Genomic DNA, 19,962 nt, shown 5'->3' with positions numbered 1-19,962 from the left:
TCGCCTCCAAGCTGTGACCCATCGGCTTGTGTCTCTGTGACGCATTATTTGCATCACAAAATATCCATGCCCTGTCTATCCAATTGCAAACTGTATTTATAACAATAGAGGATGGCGTGTTGGTTAGCAATGTACACTTGCTCGCTGCAAGATTCCTGTAGATAGGCATAATTTTTCAGGTCTCCTTTCTTTGGTGTTATATTTCTTGTTTATCTGCATTCATTCTACCTGTTGAATAAGATGATTAACAGGTGAACCAGTGTTTAGTATGGGTTTTGCGTAGCTGCAAGGTAATTGAATGAAGGTTGATTGATTGTATCTGCGATTTATTTTGGTGTCTGTTCAGTTGCCAGCCCCATGGTTCCTGGTGGCATGCGGAACATCCACGACAACAAGGTCTCCGGGCAAATTTCAAGCAACTCAGCCAATCACAATGCCAGACATGGCTCCAACGAAGACTACATGAACATAGTCCACAGACTAGGGAATGAGGTAAACATGAGAAAGGATTCATACCAAGATGAAACTACTGAGCAAAGATACCATTTTGACATGAAATACAATTTCCTCTCTTGGATCCTCATTGCTGGTACACTGCCTGAATGTATTTGTTGTGTGGAGTTGTATCCACCCTTGTTGCTTTAGTTATATACAGTACCAGTCAAAAGTTTAGACTCACCTACTTATTCATGGGGTTTTCTTTATTTGTACTATTTTCGACATTGTAGAATAATAGTGAAGACATTAAAACTATGAAATAACACAAATGGAATCATGTAGTAGCCAAAAAAGTGTTAAAGAAATCAAAATATATTTTATATTTGAGATTCTTCAAAGTAGCCACCCTTTGCCTTGATGACAGCTTTGCAAACTCTTGGCATTCTCTCAACCAGCTTCATGAGGAATGCTTTTCCAGCAGTCTTGAAGGAGTTCCCACATATGCTGAGCACTTGTTGGCTGCTTTTCCTTCACTCTGTGGTCCAACCCAAACCATCTCAATTGGGTTGAGGCCGGGTAATTGTGGAGGCCAGGTCACCTGATGCGGCACTCCATCACTCTCCTTCTTGGTCAAATAGCCCTTAAACAGACATGCTTCACAGTGGGAACCACACATGTGGAGATCATCCGTTCACCTATTCTGCGTCTCACGAAGACACGGCGGTTAGAACCAAAAATCTCTAATTTGGACTCATCAGACCAAAGGACAGATTTCCACCGGTCTAATGTCCATTGCTCGTGTTTCTTGGCCCAAGCAAGTCTCTTGTTATTGGCGTCCTTTAGTAGTGTTTTTTTTTGTTTCAGCAATTCGACCATGAAGGCCTGATTCACGCAGTCTCCTCTGTACAGTTGATGTTGAGATGTGTCTGTTAATGAACTCTGTGAAGCATTTATTTGGGCTGCAATCTGAGGTGCAGTTAACTCTAATGAACTTGTCCTCTGCAGCAGAGGTAACTCTGGGTCTTCCATTCCTGTGGCGGTCCTCATGAGAGACAGTTTCATTATAGCGCCAGATGGTTTTTGCAACTGCACTTGAAGAAACTTTCGAAGTTCTTGAAATGTTCTGCATTAACTGATCTTCATGTCTTAAAGTAATGATGGACTGTCATTTCTCTTTGCTTATTTGAGCTGTTCTTTCCATAATATGGACTTTGATCTTTTACCAAATAGGGCTATCTTCTGTATACCACCCCTACCTTGTCACAACACAACTGATTGGCTCAAACGCATTAAGAAGGAAAGAAATTCCACAAATTAACTTTTAACAAGGCACACCTGTTAATTGAAATGCATTCCAGGTGACTACCTCATGAAGCTGGTTGAAAGAATGCCAGGAGTGTGCAAAGCTGTTAAGGCAAAGGGTGGCTACTTTAAAGAATTTCAAATATAAAATATATTTTGATTTGTTTAACACTTTTTTGGTTACTACTTGATTCCACATGTGTTATTTCATAGTTTTGATGTCTTCACCATTATTCTACAATGTTGAACATATTCAAAATAAAGAACAACTCTTGAATGAGTAGGTGTGTAGGTGTGTTTTGACTGATAATGAATATCTGATTCTTATTTTTCCCAGGAGAGTGATCCTTCCATGAGAAATGCCTCCTTCCCACTCCGCTCGCCCCAGTCTGTTTGTTCCCCTGCTGGCAGCGAAGGGACCCCAAAAGGTATACCAACCGAGACCGCTAATATGCATAATCATACTGTGGTCTGGAAATCATGAGTCAATCTACTTATTCTATGTCAAATGTTTATGTCTGAATCGATCAGTGTTCATATTTGTAAAAAACCACACACACACAATTTATTTGTATTCTTTTTTTGGGTTTCAGCAGGGTTACGACCTAGCCTCATCCTTCACTCCCCACACCCTTACGCTTCCCCCCGTGACAGCGCTCCCGACCTCCTCCTGGACTCTCCTGACTGCAAGAAGAAGCAGAAGAAGCTAACTAAAGAGGAGAAGGAGCAGTTGGATAAAGCTGCTATGTACGATATCGTCAGCTCTCCCTCTAAAGACTCTACCAAGCTGACCCTCAAACTGTCCCGGGTGAAGTCCTCTGAGATGGACCAGTCCGGAGAGCTCCTACCTGGGGCAGAGGACCAGGACACTGACCTGGCCTACAACAGCCTGCAGTTCTGCCGGACGCAGCAGGACCCTGCCCACAGGTTAGGGCCAGGCCAGGGGGAGCAGTCAGGCTACCAGCAGGTCCCTGTGCTCCAGAACACTAAGCAGGCTGGAGGGGTGATCAGCGGAGCTGTTTACGACGATGCTGAGATGGACGCGCTCGCTGAGATCGAGAGGATAGAACGGGAGACGCTCATAGAAAGGGAGCGCTGCTCCAAAGAGGTTCAGGATAAAGGTGAGTTTACAATCAATGTTGCACTTAAAAATCTATCCTAAAAAATATTTTATAGTGTGCTGAGAAATAGGAGAAATAACTTGCTGATAAAAATAAGTAATGTGTCAGGATCTTTTTTGAGCAATGGTTTCCTCACTGCAGACAAGCCACTGAAGAAGCGGAAGCAGGACTCGTATCCCCAAGAGCCTGGAGCTGGAGGTACAGCGGGGGCAACTCAACCTGGCGTGGGAGGGGGCAATGCTGGCAGCAAGCTGGCACCCCAGGAGGCTAGTGCTGCCAGTAATGGTGCGAGCCGGCCTGCCCTAATGGTCAGCATCGACCTGCAGCAAGCAGGTAGAGCTGACGGGCAGCCAGAGGTAAACATAGGCACCCACACCCCTGCCCTGAGGAGCTGGCCTGAGGAACGCCTGTGTCCTGGGGACGGCCCCGACTCCACTGGAGTCCTGCGGCTAAACTCCAAGACAGAAGGAGACACACTACAGACTGCAGACGTCCGGCCAGAGGTCATCAAGCAGCGTGCCGACACCCCCAAGAAGCTGGGCCCCGACGTCCGCCCAGAGACCCCCAAACACAAGCACGAAAACAGACGAGACTCGTCCAAACATCGACACGATGGCAAACCTGACAACAGCAAGGCCCGCCCTGACGCCAGGATGCCTGACAAGCCGCGACAACGGCACGAGGGTCGCTCAGACTCTGGTCACAGGGAGGACAGGTCCCGGGACAGTGACCCATCCCGCATCCGCAGGCCAGAGACCCCCAGCAAATCCAGCAGGGGGGAACATGACTCCAAACATGGACGGGACAGAGACAGGGAGCGGGGGGATAAAGACAGGGAGAGGAAACACAGGACAGAGGCAGGGGATCCACGGGACCGAAGATCTCCAGAGCAGCGCTCCAGGCCAGAGAGCCCGCGGGTTAAGCAGGAAGGCCGAGGGGGGGTGGACCACAGTGGGCGCCAGAGGACTGACCGGCCAGGCCCCAACCTCAAATCCCCCAATAAAGAGGAGAGGAGGAGCGGGGAGGAGAGGAGGAGTGGGGACGGCAGCAGGAACCGACAGGACTCTAAGCAGCAACCTGTTGAAAACAAGCAGGAGTTCCCTGCTTACCTGCTGGGGGGCGTAAAGTCTGGAGGCTTTAAGAACTTTGTGATTCCCAAAGTGAAGCGGGATAAGGATGGGCATGTGTTGGCAGCTGAGATGAGGAAGCCTGGTCTGGGTTCTGTAGTGGAGGGCTGGAAGGAGCCCCGGGTCAAGCTGGAGCGACTGGGGCTGGTAGAGAAGATGAAGACAGCAGCCAAACCGGTTGTGGTGCTGCAGAAACTCAGCATCGACGAGGTGCAGAAAATCATCAGGGAGAGGAAAGATAGAAGCGCACGCAGCTCCAAGTCCTCCAAGAGCAGACCCTCTCATTGGATCTCTGAGAAAGGTAAGAGGAGACATCCTGCTGTCTGCATGACAGACTGGGTCAGCTTGTTGTTTGGGTGAACTTAAGGTTTAGCTATGGTAACCTGTGTTGACATGTGTTTTTGACTTATTGCTTTGAGAACTTTGAGAGTTCTAATTACTTTGCACATTGATCCACTAGCAGCACAGAATAAGGTTCTGTATTTTACTCTCGAAAGGATTCCGATTTATTGCGGGGTTTATTTGCTATGGTTATGAGGCCTTGCTAATGATCCTGAATACAAGACACTATTGGTTTTAGTTGTGGCACATAATGTGTCATTGTTAGTTTAATTAGCCCTTTCGTACAAGGGCTAATAGATGACTGGGTGACCTCGCTCTGAGGTCTTGATGAATCAGTGTTGAAAGAACTGCCTCCTCATCTGATTGCTGAGATAGAGTCCACCATGCCACTGTGTGAGAGGGTGAAGATGAACAAACGCAAGCGCAGCACCATCAAGGAGAAGCCCAAGTACGCCGAGGTCAACTCAGATGATGACGATGACGACGACGACTCTGTGACGGAGTGTAAGTACCAAACATATTGCTTTTTTTTTTTTGCACAGTCATATCCAAAACGATGTTTATTCCAATCCCAGTAGTTGGGGGCGGGCTAATGGTTGATAACAAACCCCTGGTGTTTATGATCAAAGCTTCATCCTTTAACTTGTTGCTCCTTCTCTCTCTTCCTGCAGCTATGCGGAAGCGTCACAAGAAGGAGCGGGAAAAGACATGGGAGCCTGATGAGCGAGAGAGGAGAGGCTCAGGGCGCAGGGGGTCCGGCAGCCGCCACCGTGAACGCAGCCCAGAGGATTCAGACGATGAATCCCCACCGCCCAGCATGAGTGACCGTAAGTCTGGCACTCTTTGACTGACCATCCATCATGAGCATCGATGGTTATCTTTTCCACTCTCTCTCTCTGTCTCTCTCTCACATACATACATACAGTGCATTCGGAAAGTATTCAGACCCCTTGACTTTTTCCACATTTTGTTACATTACAATCTTATTCTGAAATTGATTAAATAGTTTTTTTCCCCGTTTCGATCTAGACACAATACCCCATAATGACAAAGCAAAAACAGGTTTAGACATTCTTGCAAATTTATATAATATAAAAAAAAACTGATTTCACATTTCCGTAAGTGTTCAGACCCTTTACTCAGTACTTTGTTGAAACACCTTTGGCAGAGATTACAGCTTCGAGTTTGGCACACCTGTATTTGGGGAGTTTTTCTGATTCTTCTCTGCAGATCCTCTCAAGCTCTGTCAGGTTGGCTGTGTGCTTAGGGTCGTTGTTCCGTTGGAAGGTGAACCTTCGCCCCAGTCTGATGTCCTGAGTGCTCTGGAGCAGGTTCATCAAAGGTCTTTCTGTACTTTGCTCCGTTCATCTTTCCCTTGATCCTGACTAGTCTCCCCAACCCTGCCGCTGAAAAACATCCCCACAGCCAGAATGCTGCCACCACCACGTTTCACCGTAGGAATGGTGCCAGGTTTTCTCCAGACGTGACGCTTGGCATTCAGGCCAAAGAGTTCAATCTTTGTTTTATCAGACTAGAGAATCTTGTTTCTCATGGTCTGAAAGTCCTTTAGGTGCCTTTTGGCAAACTCCAAGCGGGCTGTGCCTTTTACTGAGGAGTGGCTTCCGTATTGCCACAACCATAAAGGCCTGACTGGTGGAGTGCTGCAGAGATGGTTGTCCTTCTGGAAGGTCTCCCATCTCCACAGAGGGAACTCTTGAGCTCTGTCAGAGTGATCATTGGGTTCTTGTCCCCTCCCTGACCAAGGCCCTTCTCCCCCGATTGCTGAGTTTGGCCGGGCGGCCAGCTCTAATAAGAGTCTTGATGGTTCCAAACTTCTTCCATTTAAGAATGATGGAGGCCACTGTGTTCTTGGGGACCTTCAATGCTGCAGAAATGTTTTGGTCCCTTTCCCCAGATTTGTGCCTTGACACAATCCTGTCTTGGAGCTCTACAGACAATTCATTGGTTTTTGCTCTGACATGCACTGTTAACTGTGGGATCTTATATAGGCAGGTGTATGCCTTTTTCAAATCACGTCCAATCAATTGAATTTATCGCAGGTGGACTCCAATCAAGTTTTAAAAACAATGAGAACATGATGCACCTGAGTTCAATTTCGAGTTTCATAGCAAAGGGTCTGAATACTTATGGAAATAAAGTATTTCTGTTTTTGATTATATATACATTTTCCCCAAAAATATCAAAATAATAGCTTTGTCGTTATGGGGTATTGTGTGTAGATTGATGAGGAAAACATTTCATTTCATCCATTTTAGAATAAGGCTGTAATGTAGCAATACATACATACAGTGCCTTAAGAAAGTATTAAAATGTAATTGTGTTACAGCCTGAATTTAAAATGGATTGAATTGAGATTGTGTGTCACTGGCCTACACATAATACCCCATCATGTCAAAATAGAATTCTGTTTTAAGAATATTTTACAAATTAATAAAAAAGAGAAAGCTGAAATGTCTTGAGTCAATTATGTATTCAACCCCTTTGTTATTGATGGAATGCCTAAATAAGTTCAGGAGTAAAAATGTTGCTTAACACATCACAATAAGTTGCATGGGATATAATGGTGTTTAACATGATTTGAATGGCTACCTCATCTCTGTACCCTACACATATATACAATTATCTGTAAGGTCCCTGTACAGAATAAAAAAATATTCCAAAACATGCATCCTGTTTGAAATAAGGCACTAAAGTAAGGCTGCAAAATGTGGCAAAGAAATTACATTTATGTCCTGAAAACAAAGGGTTATGTTTGTGGCAAATCCAACACAACATCACTGAGTATCACTCTATCAAGCATAGAGCACAGGCAAAATCCTACAGGAAAACCTGGTTAAGTCAGCTTTCTAACAGACACTGGGAGACAAATGTACCTTTCAGCAGGACAATAACCTAAAACACAAGGCCAAATATACAATGGTTGCTTAGCACGACAACATTGAATGTTACTGAGTGGCCTAGTTACAGTTTTGACTTAAATCGGTTTGAAAATCTATGACAAGACTTGAAAATGGCTGTCTAGCAATTATCAACAACCAACTTGACAGAGCTGGAAGAATTTCGAAGAGAATAATGTGCAAATCTTGTACAATCCAGGTGTGCAACGCTCTTAGACACTTACCCAGAAAGACTCACAGCTGTAATCGCTGCCAAAGGTGGAACATGCATTGACTCAGGCGTGTGAATACCTATGTAAATTAGATATTTCTGTATTTCATTTTTTCTCTACATTTGCAAAAAGGTATTTGGTTAGAAAAAAAATTATATTTCATCCGTTTTGAGTTCAGGCTGTAACACAGCAAAATTTGGAATAACTCAAAGGCTATGAATACTTTCTGAAGGTACTAAATAGAGCATATACCAGCATGGTATACCTGTGCATTAGATACAGGGTAAAATGCTGAGGATGAGTAGTAGTAATATTTCACTAGATAAGTGTTGCTGTCCAATGTCATTGTCCTAACATGTATCAATCCTGTCCAGTTGTCAGAAAGATGAAGAAGAAGGAGAAACAGAAGAAAAGAAAGGCATACGAGCCCAAGCTGACAGCAGAAGGTAATTTCACTCTAAATTCAGTAATGTCTTTGTTGTATGTCTTTGGTCTCATAAGCGCAGGTTATTCACTTTCTCTGTGTTGTTTACTCAACAGAACTGATGGACTCCTCCACGTTCAAGAGGTTCTCAGCCAGTGTGGACAACATTCTGGAGAGCTTGGAGGACATTGACTTCAATGCCATGGGTATGCATTATTCATTATCTACTTTACATATTTATTTATTTTCAATTTTCTTCAGAGGTTTGAATGACATTTCTACCAAGAATGGGAAAGATAACATTGTGATTGTTTGATTTCTTTTCAAATGTAATTTGATATCAGCCATAGTAATGCTCAGTTATAAATGACGGTGACAGAACTGCCAACTGTAACTCCACAACTCTCGTCAACAGATGACGATGAGATCCCACAGGAGCTTCTGCTGGGGAAACACCAGCTGAGTGAACTGGCCAGCGAATCTGCTAAGATCAAGGCCATGGGCATCACCTTCAGGGTAACAAAGGGGAACACGATGCAGGTTGATGTCAATCTTTTTGGCATTCTGTTATATTTTTCTCATCTGTCTCATCCGTAGCTTTCATCTGGTAAGTTGGTGAAGGTCCTGAACATCCTGGAGAAAAACATTCAGGACGGGTCCAAACTCTCCACACTGATGAACCACGTAAGTTGTCCCCACATATGGTTTCCCAGACCCAGATTTAGTCTTCTGGCCTAAGAAGCATGTTCCATTGAAAAGTTCCACTTGTCTGAACGTCTTCTCTCTCTGTCCAATAGGACGCAGACGCAGAAGACGAGGAGCGACTGTGGCGTGACCTCATCATGGAGCGCGTGACAAAGTCAGCTGACGCCTGTCTGACTGCCCTCAACATCATGACGTCGGCCCGCATGCCCAAGGCGGTGTACATCGAGGATGTGATTGAGAGGGTGCTGCAGTACACCAAGTTTCACCTGCAAAACACCCTCTACCCTCAGTATGACCCTGTCTACAGAGTGGACCCTCACGGAGGTCAGCACCCTAACCCCACCTTACTATCAAAATCAATTGGAACAAACCCATATAACATAATGTGGTGAGAACTGGCTACATAAATGTCCAGTCACAGTCTTCATACACTCTGTTAAACTTTGAGTTTGACGGTGCTTTGTTCAAGACCAGAGCACCCAGAACATTTGAAAGAAGGTTCATGTGAAGTATGTACACGGTGTGTACATACAAGACAGTGTGGTCCACTCGGAACTACCTGGGCCACTGTTATGCATATCCCAGCCATGACTGACTGAGGAAAGGGTCTCTGCTCTTAATTTTTTATCAACTTTTATTCATTGTCTTTCTTCTCCCCTCTCACCCAGGTGGCTTGCTGAGCTCCAGGGCTAAGAGAGCCAAAAGCTCCACACACAAGCAAAGGGTGATCATCATGCTCTACAACAAGGTGTGTGACATCGTCAGCAACATCTCTGAGCTCCTGGAGATACAGCTGTTGACTGACACCACCATCCTGCAGGTGAGACTCCGCTCCTAGTGCTATCCCTGGGGGTCATGATTTCTGACCTCTGCTTGCTTACCTTATAACTCTTCTCACTCCTTCCCTCAGGTCTCCTCCATGGGCATCACTCCATTCTTTGTGGAGAGTGTCAGTGAGCTACAGCTGTGTGCCATCAAACTAGTGACTGCGGTAAGAATCCAAACCAGGGTTTCCATGGAGTTCTGCCTTTGTTCTAGAATATATTTCCTTTTATTGTGCTTCCATTACATACATCCCTTGTATAGCAGTGCCAGGGTTGCTCTTGATGTGGTGCCTCAAACCTGGGTTCCCATGGAGTTCTGGATTTGTTCGAGAATACACTATATTCCCTTTGTATAGTCGTGGCCAAAAGTTTTGAGAATGACACAAATATTAATTTTCACAAAGTCTGCTGCCTCAGTTTGTATGATGGCAATTTGCATATACTCCAGAATGTTATGAAGAGTGAGCAGATGAATTGCAATTAATTGCAAAGTCACTCTTTGCAATTAAAAAAGGGCTTCACAGGCAAGGATATTGCTGGCAGTAAGATTGCACCTAAGTTAACCATTTATCGGATCATCAAGAACTTCAAGGAGAGCGGTTCAATTGTCGTGAAGAAGGCTTTAGGGCACCCAAGAGTCCAGCAAGCGCCAGGACTGTCTCCTAAAGTTGATTCAGCTGCGGGATCGGTGCACCACCAGTACAGAGCTTGCTCAGGAATGGCAGCAGGCAGGTGTGAGTGCATCTGCACGCACAGTGAGGCGAAGACTTTTGGAGGATGGCCTGGTGTCAAGAATTGCAGCAAAGAAGCCACTTCTCTCCAGGAAAAACATCAGGGACAGACTAATATTCTGCAAAAGGTACAGGGATTGGGCTGCTGAGGACTGGGGTAAAGTCATTTTCTCTGACGAATCCCCTTTCCAATTGTTTGGGACATCCGTAAAAAAGCTTGTCCGGAGAAGACGAGGTGAGCGCTACCCTCAGTCCTGTGTCATGCCAACAGTAAAGCATCCTGAGACCATTCATGTGTGGGGTTGCTTCTCAGCCAAGGGAGTGGGCTCATTCACAATTTTGCCTAAGAACACAGCCATGAATAAAGAATGGTACCAACACATCCTCCGAGAGCAACTTCTCCCAACCATCCAGGAACAGTTTGGTGACGAACAATGCCTTTTCCAGCATGATGGAGCACCTTGCCTAGAGGCAAAAGTGATAACTAAGTGGCTCGGGGAACAAAACATCGACATTTTGGGTCCATGGCCAGGAAACTCCCCAGACCTTAATCCCATTGAGAACTTGTGGTCAATCCTCAAGAGGCGGGTGGACAAACAAAATCCCACAAATTCTGACAAATTCCAAGCATTGATTATGCAAGAATGGGCTGCCATCAGTCAGGATGTGGCCCAGAAGTTAATTGACAGCATGCCAGGCCGGATTGCAGAGGTCTTGAAAAAGAAGGGTCAACACTGCAAATATTGACTCTTTGCATCAACTTCATGTAATTGTCAATAAAAGCCTTTGACACTTATGAAATGCTTGTAATTATACCTCAGTATTCCATAGTAACATCTGACAAAAATATCTAAAGACACTGAAGCAGCAAACTTTGTGGAAATTAATATTTGTGTCATTCTCAAAACTTTTGGCCACGACTGTATGTATTATGTATTGCAATGTCAGGGTAACTCTAATGATGAGCCTTTCCTCTGGACCCCCCCTCAGGTGTTCTCTCGCTATGAAAAACACAGGCAGCTCATCCTGGAAGAGATCTTCACCTCTCTGGCCAGACTACCCACCAGCAAACGCAGCCTCAGGAACTTCAGGTAACTGCACCGACAGAGAACATGTGCCACGAGAGACCACACAAATCAGGAGTTCTCAAGGAGAATTTCAGAAATGCTAATAATGTTATGAAACCATTTTCTTGTTCTTTTCAGAATGTTTATCTAGTTTCAGGTTTTAATGTCACCTGCCCAAGGAGAGTGAAATGCCTTCCTTGCTAGCTCTAAACCGAACAATGCCGTAATCAATATCGATGTAGCACTAAAAATAACATAAGGTAGAACAAGAACGCGCTATATCTCACCCATCTACACACAATACCCCATAATGACAAAGTGAAATAAAAAAAATTGGTGCAAATGTATTGAAAATGAAGTACAGAAATATCTCATTTACATAAGTATTCACACCCCTGAGACAGTACTTTGTAGAAGCACCTTTGGCAGCAATTACATCTGTGAGTTTTTCTGGGTAGGTCTCTAATAGCTTTCCACACCTGGATTGTGCAACATTTGCCCATTATTCTTTTTAAAATTCTTCAAGCTCTGTCAAATTGGTTGTTAATCATTGCTAGACAGCCATTTTCAAATCAAATCAAATGTATTTATATAGCCCTTCTTACATCAGCTGATATCTCAAAGTGCTGTACAGAAACCCAGCTTAAAACCCCAAACAGCAAGCAATGCAGGTGTAGAAGCACGGTGGCTAGGAAAAACTCCCTAGAAAGGCCCAAACCTAGGAAGAAACCTAGAGAGGAACCAGGCTATGAGGGGTGGCCAGTCCTCTTCTGGCTGTGCCGGGTGGAGATTATAACAGAACATGGCCAAGATGTTCAAATGTTCATAAATGACCAGCATGGTCAAATAATAATAATCACAATAGTTGTCGAGGGTGCAACAAGTCAGCACCTCAAGAGTAAATGTCAGTTGGCTTTTCATAGCCGATCATTGAGAGTATCTCTACCGCTCCTGCTGTCTCTAGAGAGTTGAAAACAGCAGGTCTGGGACAGGTAGCACGTCCGGTGAACAGGTCAGGGTTCTATAGCCGCAGGCAGAACAGTTGAAACTAGAGCAGCAGCACGGCCAGGTGGACTGAGGACAGCAAGGAGTCATCATGTCAGGTAGTCCTGAGGCATGGTCCTAGGGCTCAGGTCCTCAGAGAGAGAGAGAGAGAAAGAAAGAGAGAATTAGAGAGAGCATACTTAAATTCACACAGGACACCGGATAAGACAGGAGAAATACTCCAGATATAACAGACTGACCCTAGCCCCCCGACACATAAACTACTGCAGCATAAATACTGGAGGCTGAGACAGGAGGGGTCAGGAGACACTGTGGCCCCATTCGATGATACCCCCGGACAGGGCCAAACAGGAAGGATATAACCCCGCCCACTTTGCCAAAGCACAGCCCCCACACAACTAGAGGGATATCTTCAACCACCAACTTACCATCCTGAGACAAGGCCGAGTATAGCCCACAAAGATCTCCGCCACGGCACAACCCAAGGGGGGGCGCCAACCCAGACAGGAAGACCACGTCAGTGACTCAACCCACTCAAGTGACGCACCCCTCCTAGGGACTGCATGGAAGAACACCAATAAGCCAGTGACTCAGCCCCTGTAATAGGGTTAGAGGCAGAGAATCCCAGTGGAGAGGGGAACCGGCCAGGCAGAGACAGCAAGGGCGGTTCGTTGCTCCAGAGCCTTTCCGTTCACCTTCACACTCCTGGGCCAGACTACATCATAGGACCCACTGAAGAGATGAGTCTTCAGTAAAGACTTAAAGGTTGAGACCGCGTCTGCATCTCTCACATGGGTAGGCAGACCATTCCATAAAAATGGAGCTCTATAGGAGAGAAAGCCCTGCCTCCAGCTGTTTCCTTAGAAATTCTAGGGACAATTAGGAGGCCTGTGTCTTGTGACCGTAGCATACGTGTAGGTATGTACGGCAGGACCAAATCGGAAAGATAGGTAGGAGCAAGCCCATGTAATGCTTTGTAGGTTAGCAGTAAAACCTTGAAATCAGCCCTTGCCTTAACAGGAAGCCAGTGTAGGGAGTCTAGCACTGGAGAAATATGATCACATTTTTTGGTTCTAGTCAGGATTCTAGCAGCCGTATTTAGCACTAACTGAAGTTTATTTAGTGCTTTATCCGGGTAGCCGGAAAGTAGAGCATTGCAGTAGTCCAACATAGAAGTAACAAAAGCATGGATTAATTTTTCTGCATCATTTGTGGACAAAAAGTTTCTGATTTTTGCAATGTTACGTAGATGGAAAAAAGCTGCCCTTGAAACAGTCTTGATATGTTCTTCAAAAGAGAGATCAGGGTCCAGAGTAACGCCGAGGTCCTTCACAGTTTTATTTGAGACGACTGTACAACCATCAAGATTAATTGTCAGATTTAACAGAAGATCTCTTTGTTTCTTGGGACCTAGAACAAGCATCTCTGTTTTGTCCGAGTTTAAAAGTAGAAAGTTTGCAGCCATCCACTTCCTTATGTCTGAAACACAGGCTTCTAGCGAGGGCAATTTTGGGGCTTCACCATGTTTCATTGAAATGTACAGCTGTGGGTCATCCACATAGCAGTGAAATTTAACATTATGTTTTCGAATGACATCCCCAAGAGGTAAAATATATAGTGAAAAAAATAGTGGTCCTAAAACGGAACCTTGAGGAACACTGAAATTTACAGTTGATTTGTCAGAGGACAAAACATTCACAGAGACAAACTGATATCTTTCTGACAGATAAGGTCTAAACCAGGCCAGAACTTGTCTGTGTAGACCAATTTGGGTTTCCAATCTCTCCAAAAGAATGTGGTGATCGATGGTATCAAAAGCAGCACTAAGATCTAGGAGCACGAGGACAGATGCAAAGCCTCTGACATCATTAAAAGGTCATTTACCACCTTCACAAGTGCAGTCTCAGTGCTATGATGGGGTCTAAAACCAGACTGAAGCGTTTCGTATACATTGTCTTCAGGAAGGCAGTGAGTTGCTGCGCAACAGCTTTTTCAAAATTTTCTGAGAGGAATGGAAGATTCGATATAGGCCGATAGTTTTTTATATTTTCTGGGTCAAGGTTTGGCTTTTTCAAGACAGGCTTTATTACTGCCACTTTTAGTGAGTTTGGTACACATCCGGTGGATAGAGAGCCGTTTATTATGTTCAACATAGGAGGGCCAAGCACAGGAAGCAGCTCTTTCAGTAGTTTAGTTGGAATAGGGTCCAGTATGCAGCTTGAAGGTTTAGAGGCCATGATTATTTTCATCATTGTGTCAAGAGATATAGTACTAAAACACTTTAGTGTCTCCCTTGATCCTAGGTCCTGGCAGAGTTGTGCAGACTCAGGACAACGGAGCTTTGGAGGAATACGCAGATTTAAAGAGGAGTCCGTAATTTGTTTTCTAATGATCATGATCTTTTCCTCAAAGAAGTTCATGAATTTATTACTACTGAAGTGAAAGCCATCCTCTCTTGGGGAATGCTGCTTTTTAGTTAGCTTTGCGACAGTATCAAAAATACATTTCGGATTGTTCTTATTTTCCTCAATTAAGTTGGAAAAATAGGATGATCGAGCAGCAGTGAGGGCTCTTCGATACTGCACGGTACTGTCTTTCCAAGCTAGTCGGAAGACTTCCAGTTTGGTGTGGCGCCATTTCCGTTCCAATTTTCTGGAAGCTTGCTTCAGAGCTCGTGTATTTTCTGTATACCAGGGAGCTAGTTTTTTATGACAAATGTTTTTTGTTTTTAGGGGTGGAACTGCATCTAGGGTATTGCGCAAAGTTAAATTGAGTTCCTCAGTTTGGTGGTTAACTGATTTTTGTCCTCTGATGTCCTTGGGTAGGCAGAGGGAGTCTGGAAGGGCATCAAGGAATCTTTGGGTTGTCTGAGAATTTATAGCACGACTTTTGATGCTCCTTGGTTGGGGTCTGAGCAGATTATTTGTTGCGATTGCAAACGTAATAAAATGGTGGTCCGATAGTCCAGGACTATGAGGAAAAACATTAAGATCCACAACATTTATTTCACGGGACAAAACTAGGTTCAGAGTATGACTGTGGCAGTGAGTAGGTCCAGAGACATGTTGGACAAAACCCACTGAGTCGATGATGGCTCCGAAAGCCTTTTGGAGTGGGTCTGTGGACTTTTCCATGTGAATATTAAATTCACCAAAAATTAGAATATTATCTGCTGTGACTACAATGTCCGATAGGAATTCAGGGAACTCAGTGAGGAACGCTGTATATGGCTCAGGAGCGCTGTAAACAGTAGCTATAAAAAGTGATTGAGTAGGCTACATAGATTTCATGACTAGAACCTCAAAAGACGAAAACGTTTTTTTTTTTCAGGTCTTGGCATAGATGTTAATGTAGATTTAAGTCAAAACTGTAACTCGGCCACTCTGGAACATTCACAGTCTTCTTGGTAAGCGACTTCTGTGTAGATTTGGCCCCGTGTTTTATGTTATTTTCCTGCTGAAAGGTGACTTCATCTTCCAGTGTCTTGTGGAAAGCTGTTCTTAGCGCCATTCTGTTTATTTTTTCCTTGAAAAACTCCCCACACCTTAATGATTACATACCCATAATATGATGCAGCCACCACTATGCCACCATGTGGACTACAGGAAAAGGAGGGCCGAACACGTCCCCATTCACATCGGTGCTGAGTGGAGCGGGTCGAGCGTTTCAAGTTCCTTGGTGTCCACATCACCAACAAACTATCATGGTCCGAACACACCAAGAAAGTCGTGAAGAGGGCACGACAACTCCTTTTCCCCCTCAGGAGACTGAAAAGATTTGACATGGGTCCCCAGATACCTCAAAAAGTTCTACAGCTGCACCATCGAGAGCATCCTGACCGGTTGCATCACCGCCTGGTATGGAAACTGCTCGGCCTCCAACCGTAAGTCGCTGCAGAGGGTAGTGCGTATGGCCCAGTACATCACTGGGGCCAAGATTCCTGCCATCCAGGACCTATATACTAGGCGGTGTCAGAGGAAGGCCCAAAGGATTGTCAAAGACTCCAGTCAACCATAGTCATAGACTGTTCTCTCTGCTACCGCATGGCAAGTAGTACCGGAGCACCAAATCTAGGTCCAAAAGGATCCTTAACAGCTTCTACCACCAAACCATAAGACTACTGAACAATTAATCAAATGGCCACCGGGACTATTTGCATTGATCCCCCCCCCCCACTTTGTTTTTACACTGCTGCTATTCACTTTTTATTATTACCCCCTACCTACATGTACAAATTACCTCGACTAACCTGTATCCCCGCACATTGACTCGGTACTGGTACCCCCTGTATATAGCCTCATTAATGTTATATTATAGTGTTACTTTTTAAAATGTCATTAAATTTTTTACTTTAGTTTATTTAGTAAATATTTTCTTAGCTCTCTTAAAACCGCATTGTTGGTTAAGGGCTTGTAAGTAAGCATTTCACTGTTGTATTCGGCACATGTGACAAATACATTTTATTTTACTAAGCACACACCCCTGTGGGGCCCCCGTGTTGAGGGTCAGCCTATCCCTCACCACCTGGGGTCGGCCTATCAGGAAGTCCAGGATCCAGCTGCATAGGGAGGTGTTCAGTCCCAGGGTCCTAAGCTTGGTGACGAGCTGAGAGGAGACAATAGTGTTGAACGCTTAGCTGAACAGCATTCTCACATAGGTATTCCTCTTATCTAGGTGGGGGTGCAGTGTGGAGTGCAATTGAGGTTGTCTGTATGTGTATTTGTCTATATGTGCGTCCCTAGGCTGAACAGCAGTGATAAGGATGGGGAGCCCATGTACATCCAGATGGTAACAGCTCTGGTGCTTCAGCTTATCCAATGTGTGGTGCACCTCCCGAACAACAGGGACAGCCACGACGAGTATGATAAGAAGGTATGTTAGGGATGGCCATGCCGACTGGGCTAGGAATAATCTGATGGACATCTTGACCAAATACTTTTATTCACAATTGCTTGCTCTTTTCCAGGTGGACCAAGATGTCCTGATCACAAACTCTTATGAGACGGCAATGCGAGCAGCTCAGAACTTCCTGTCCGTCTTCCTAAAGAAGTATGATCTCTCTAAACAGCCTTTCATTATTTTCACAATCAAACTAGATTAGAACTGTTAATAGAAAATGGTGTAAGATATCTCTTTATGATACTGTTACCTCTTTGACCAAACCTCTGTGTTCCTCTGTCTGTGTTTCAGGTGTGGCAGTAAGCAGGGAGAGGAGGACTATCGCCCACTGTTTGAAAACTTTGTCCAGGACCTGCTGTCTACGGTGAACAAACCAGAGTGGCCAGCTGCTGAGCTTCTCCTCAGTCTGCTGGGTCGTCTACTGGTGAGTCCATCCGTCATAGCTAAACCAATCAGTTATTGGTCAGCAGTAGAGCTATTGATAAAAGCACATGGGACTCCTCTGGTGAGTGGGGTTATTTGCTGTTGTGGAAAGAAAAAGCAGCCTGAATGACACTCTTCTCCCTATCCTCTGTTCCAGGTGCATCAGTTTAGCAATAAGCAGACAGAGATGGCTCTGAGGGTGGCATCGCTAGACTACCTGGGCACCGTCGCTGCCCGCCTGCGCAAAGACGGCGTCACCAGCAAGATGGACCAGCGCTCCATCGACCGCATCCTCAGAGAGGTAGCTAGGCGTTCAGTCTGACCATAACAATCCTCAAAGTCAACTGTCATTCAAGATATACACAGCAAAATGCTAACACAATGTTGTTGCTGTTTTGTTATCAACCTAGACTCAAGGCAATGATGAGACCCAGCAGCTGCAGAAGGCCCTGTTGGACTACATGGATGAGAACGCAGAGACGGATCCATCTCTAGTTGTGAGTGTATTTTCTGAACATACTGTAGTTATAGCTACACTATATTCAGTGGTGTAAAGTAGCCAAGGAAAAATACTTAGCCAAGGAAAAATACTTGAAAGCACTACTTAAGTCGTTTTTTGGGGTATCTGTAATTTACTATTTATATTTTTGACTACTTTTACTTCACTCCATTCTTAAAGAAAATAATGTACTTTTTACTCCATACTACTCTGACTACTCTGACTACTCTGACACCCCAAAGTACAGAAAAAGGGTCCATTCACACACTTATCAAGAGATCCCTGGTCATCCCTACTGCCTCTGATCTGGCGGACTCACTAAACACACATGCTTTGTTTGTAAATGATTTCCGAGTGTTGGATCATGCCCCTGGCTATCCGTAAATAAAAAAAAACTAGAAAATTGTGCCGTCTGGTTTGCTTAACTCTTGAAGCGCTCGTCCCGCATGCGGGATCAACATCCAGTGAAAAATCATATCGCCATATTCATAACCGAACCATAGCAAAATTTAAGATTTTTTTTTTCTCAAATATAGGACTATTTTATATCGTTTTATAGATACACCTCTCCTGAATCGAACCACGCTGTCCGATTTCAAAAAGGCTTTACAGCAAAAGCAAAACATTAGATTATGTTAGAGGAGTATATCGTCCAAGTAGCCACATAGCCATTTTCCGACCAACCACATGCATCACAAATAACCAAAAAACAGCTAAATGCAGCACTAACCTTTGACAATCTTCATCAGATGACACTCCTAGGACATCATGTTACACAATACATGCATTCTTTTGTTCGATAAAGTTCATATTTATATATAAAAACAGCATTTTACATCGGAGTGTGACGTTGAGAAACTATTTTCCCTCAAATGCATCCGGTGAATCAGCACTACAATTTACTAAATTATTATTCAAAAACATTTTTAAAATGTAATATTGTCATTCAAAGAATTATAGATTAACATCTCGTGAAAGCACCCGCATTGCCAGATTTAAAAATAACTTTACTGGGAAATCACACTTTGCAATAAAAGGGGATGCTATACTCAGAAAAATAGGCTAGCGATACAGGTCAGCGCCATCTTGGAACAATCGAATATCAAATCTACTCTTGTATACTATTGTAAATATTCCCTTACCTTTGATTATCTTCATCAGAAGGCACTTCCAGGAATCCCAGGTCCACAACAAATGTAGTTTTGTTTGAAAAAGTTAATAATTTATGTCCCAATAGCTTCTTCTTGTTAGCGCGTTCCGAAGGCTACTCAAAATGTACCGTAGTGCGCGAGACTTCTCGTCACGAAAGTGCAAAAAATATTTTTTTAAGTTCGTTCAAACATGTCAAACGTTGTATAACATAAATCTTTAGGGCCTTTTTCAACCAGAGCTTCAATAATATTCAAGGGGGACGGTTGCATTGTCTTTCTAAACGTTTCGAAAGGGGAGGGTAGCCAGGGGCGCCCACGTCATAATGGTAATGGCCCTCCCCCTATGACCACGTTCCACAGCCTCTCATTCGGTCAGTTTGTACTGTAGAAGACTCAAACCACTTTGTAAAGACTGGGGACATCTAGTGGAAGCCATAGGAAGTGCTCAATGAATCCTAACTCACGGTGTGTTTTATCGGCAAAGTGCTGAAGTTGAGTCCGCAAATCAGATTTCCACTTCCTGTTAGGATCTGTCTCGGGGTTTTGACTGCCATATGAGTTCTGTTATACTCACAGACACCATTCAAACAGTTTTAGAAACTTTAGGGTGTTTTCTATCCACATCTACTAATTATATGCATATCCTAGCTTCTGAGTTTGAGTAGGAGGCCGTTTAAAATGGGCAAGTATTTTCTTTCAAAAATCGCTGTAGCGCCCCCTATCCTTGGCGTGCGTCAAGAGGTTTTAATATTAGGAATTTGAAATTATTTATAC

General features: G+C 44.2%; 1 protein-coding gene across 3 annotated transcripts in view; it reads left to right on the top strand.

The window, feature by feature from the left end:
- The window catches only part of LOC115149228 (nipped-B-like protein B), a 65,257-nt gene that overhangs the window by 35,071 nt on the left and 10,224 nt on the right, over positions 1–19,962 (top strand). For 2 of the 3 annotated variants that reach the window (XM_029691893.1, XM_029691892.1), the window contains exons 8-26: positions 347–492; positions 2,078–2,168; positions 2,334–2,861; positions 3,003–4,289; positions 4,706–4,834; positions 5,002–5,157; positions 7,835–7,906; positions 8,001–8,090; positions 8,300–8,400; positions 8,482–8,568; positions 8,682–8,913; positions 9,258–9,409; positions 9,500–9,580; positions 11,135–11,235; positions 16,959–17,088; positions 17,183–17,265; positions 17,407–17,539; positions 17,696–17,839; positions 17,949–18,035. In XM_029691893.1, the coding sequence (XP_029547753.1) occupies positions 347–492; positions 2,078–2,168; positions 2,334–2,861; positions 3,003–4,289; positions 4,706–4,834; positions 5,002–5,157; positions 7,835–7,906; positions 8,001–8,090; positions 8,300–8,400; positions 8,482–8,568; positions 8,682–8,913; positions 9,258–9,409; positions 9,500–9,580; positions 11,135–11,235; positions 16,959–17,088; positions 17,183–17,265; positions 17,407–17,539; positions 17,696–17,839; positions 17,949–18,035 (3,830 nt within the window). The remainder of the gene's footprint in view (positions 1–346; positions 493–2,077; positions 2,169–2,333; positions 2,862–3,002; positions 4,290–4,705; positions 4,835–5,001; positions 5,158–7,834; positions 7,907–8,000; positions 8,091–8,299; positions 8,401–8,481; positions 8,569–8,681; positions 8,914–9,257; positions 9,410–9,499; positions 9,581–11,134; positions 11,236–16,958; positions 17,089–17,182; positions 17,266–17,406; positions 17,540–17,695; positions 17,840–17,948; positions 18,036–19,962) is intronic. The other variant, XM_029691894.1, reaches the window with a different exon arrangement.

Source organism: Salmo trutta, chromosome 15 (genome assembly GCF_901001165.1).
Source record: "Salmo trutta chromosome 15, fSalTru1.1, whole genome shotgun sequence".
Taxonomy (NCBI): domain Eukaryota; kingdom Metazoa; phylum Chordata; class Actinopteri; order Salmoniformes; family Salmonidae; genus Salmo; species Salmo trutta.
Note: the sequence above shows the minus strand (reverse complement) of the source record. Positions and strands in the feature narration are given on the sequence as shown.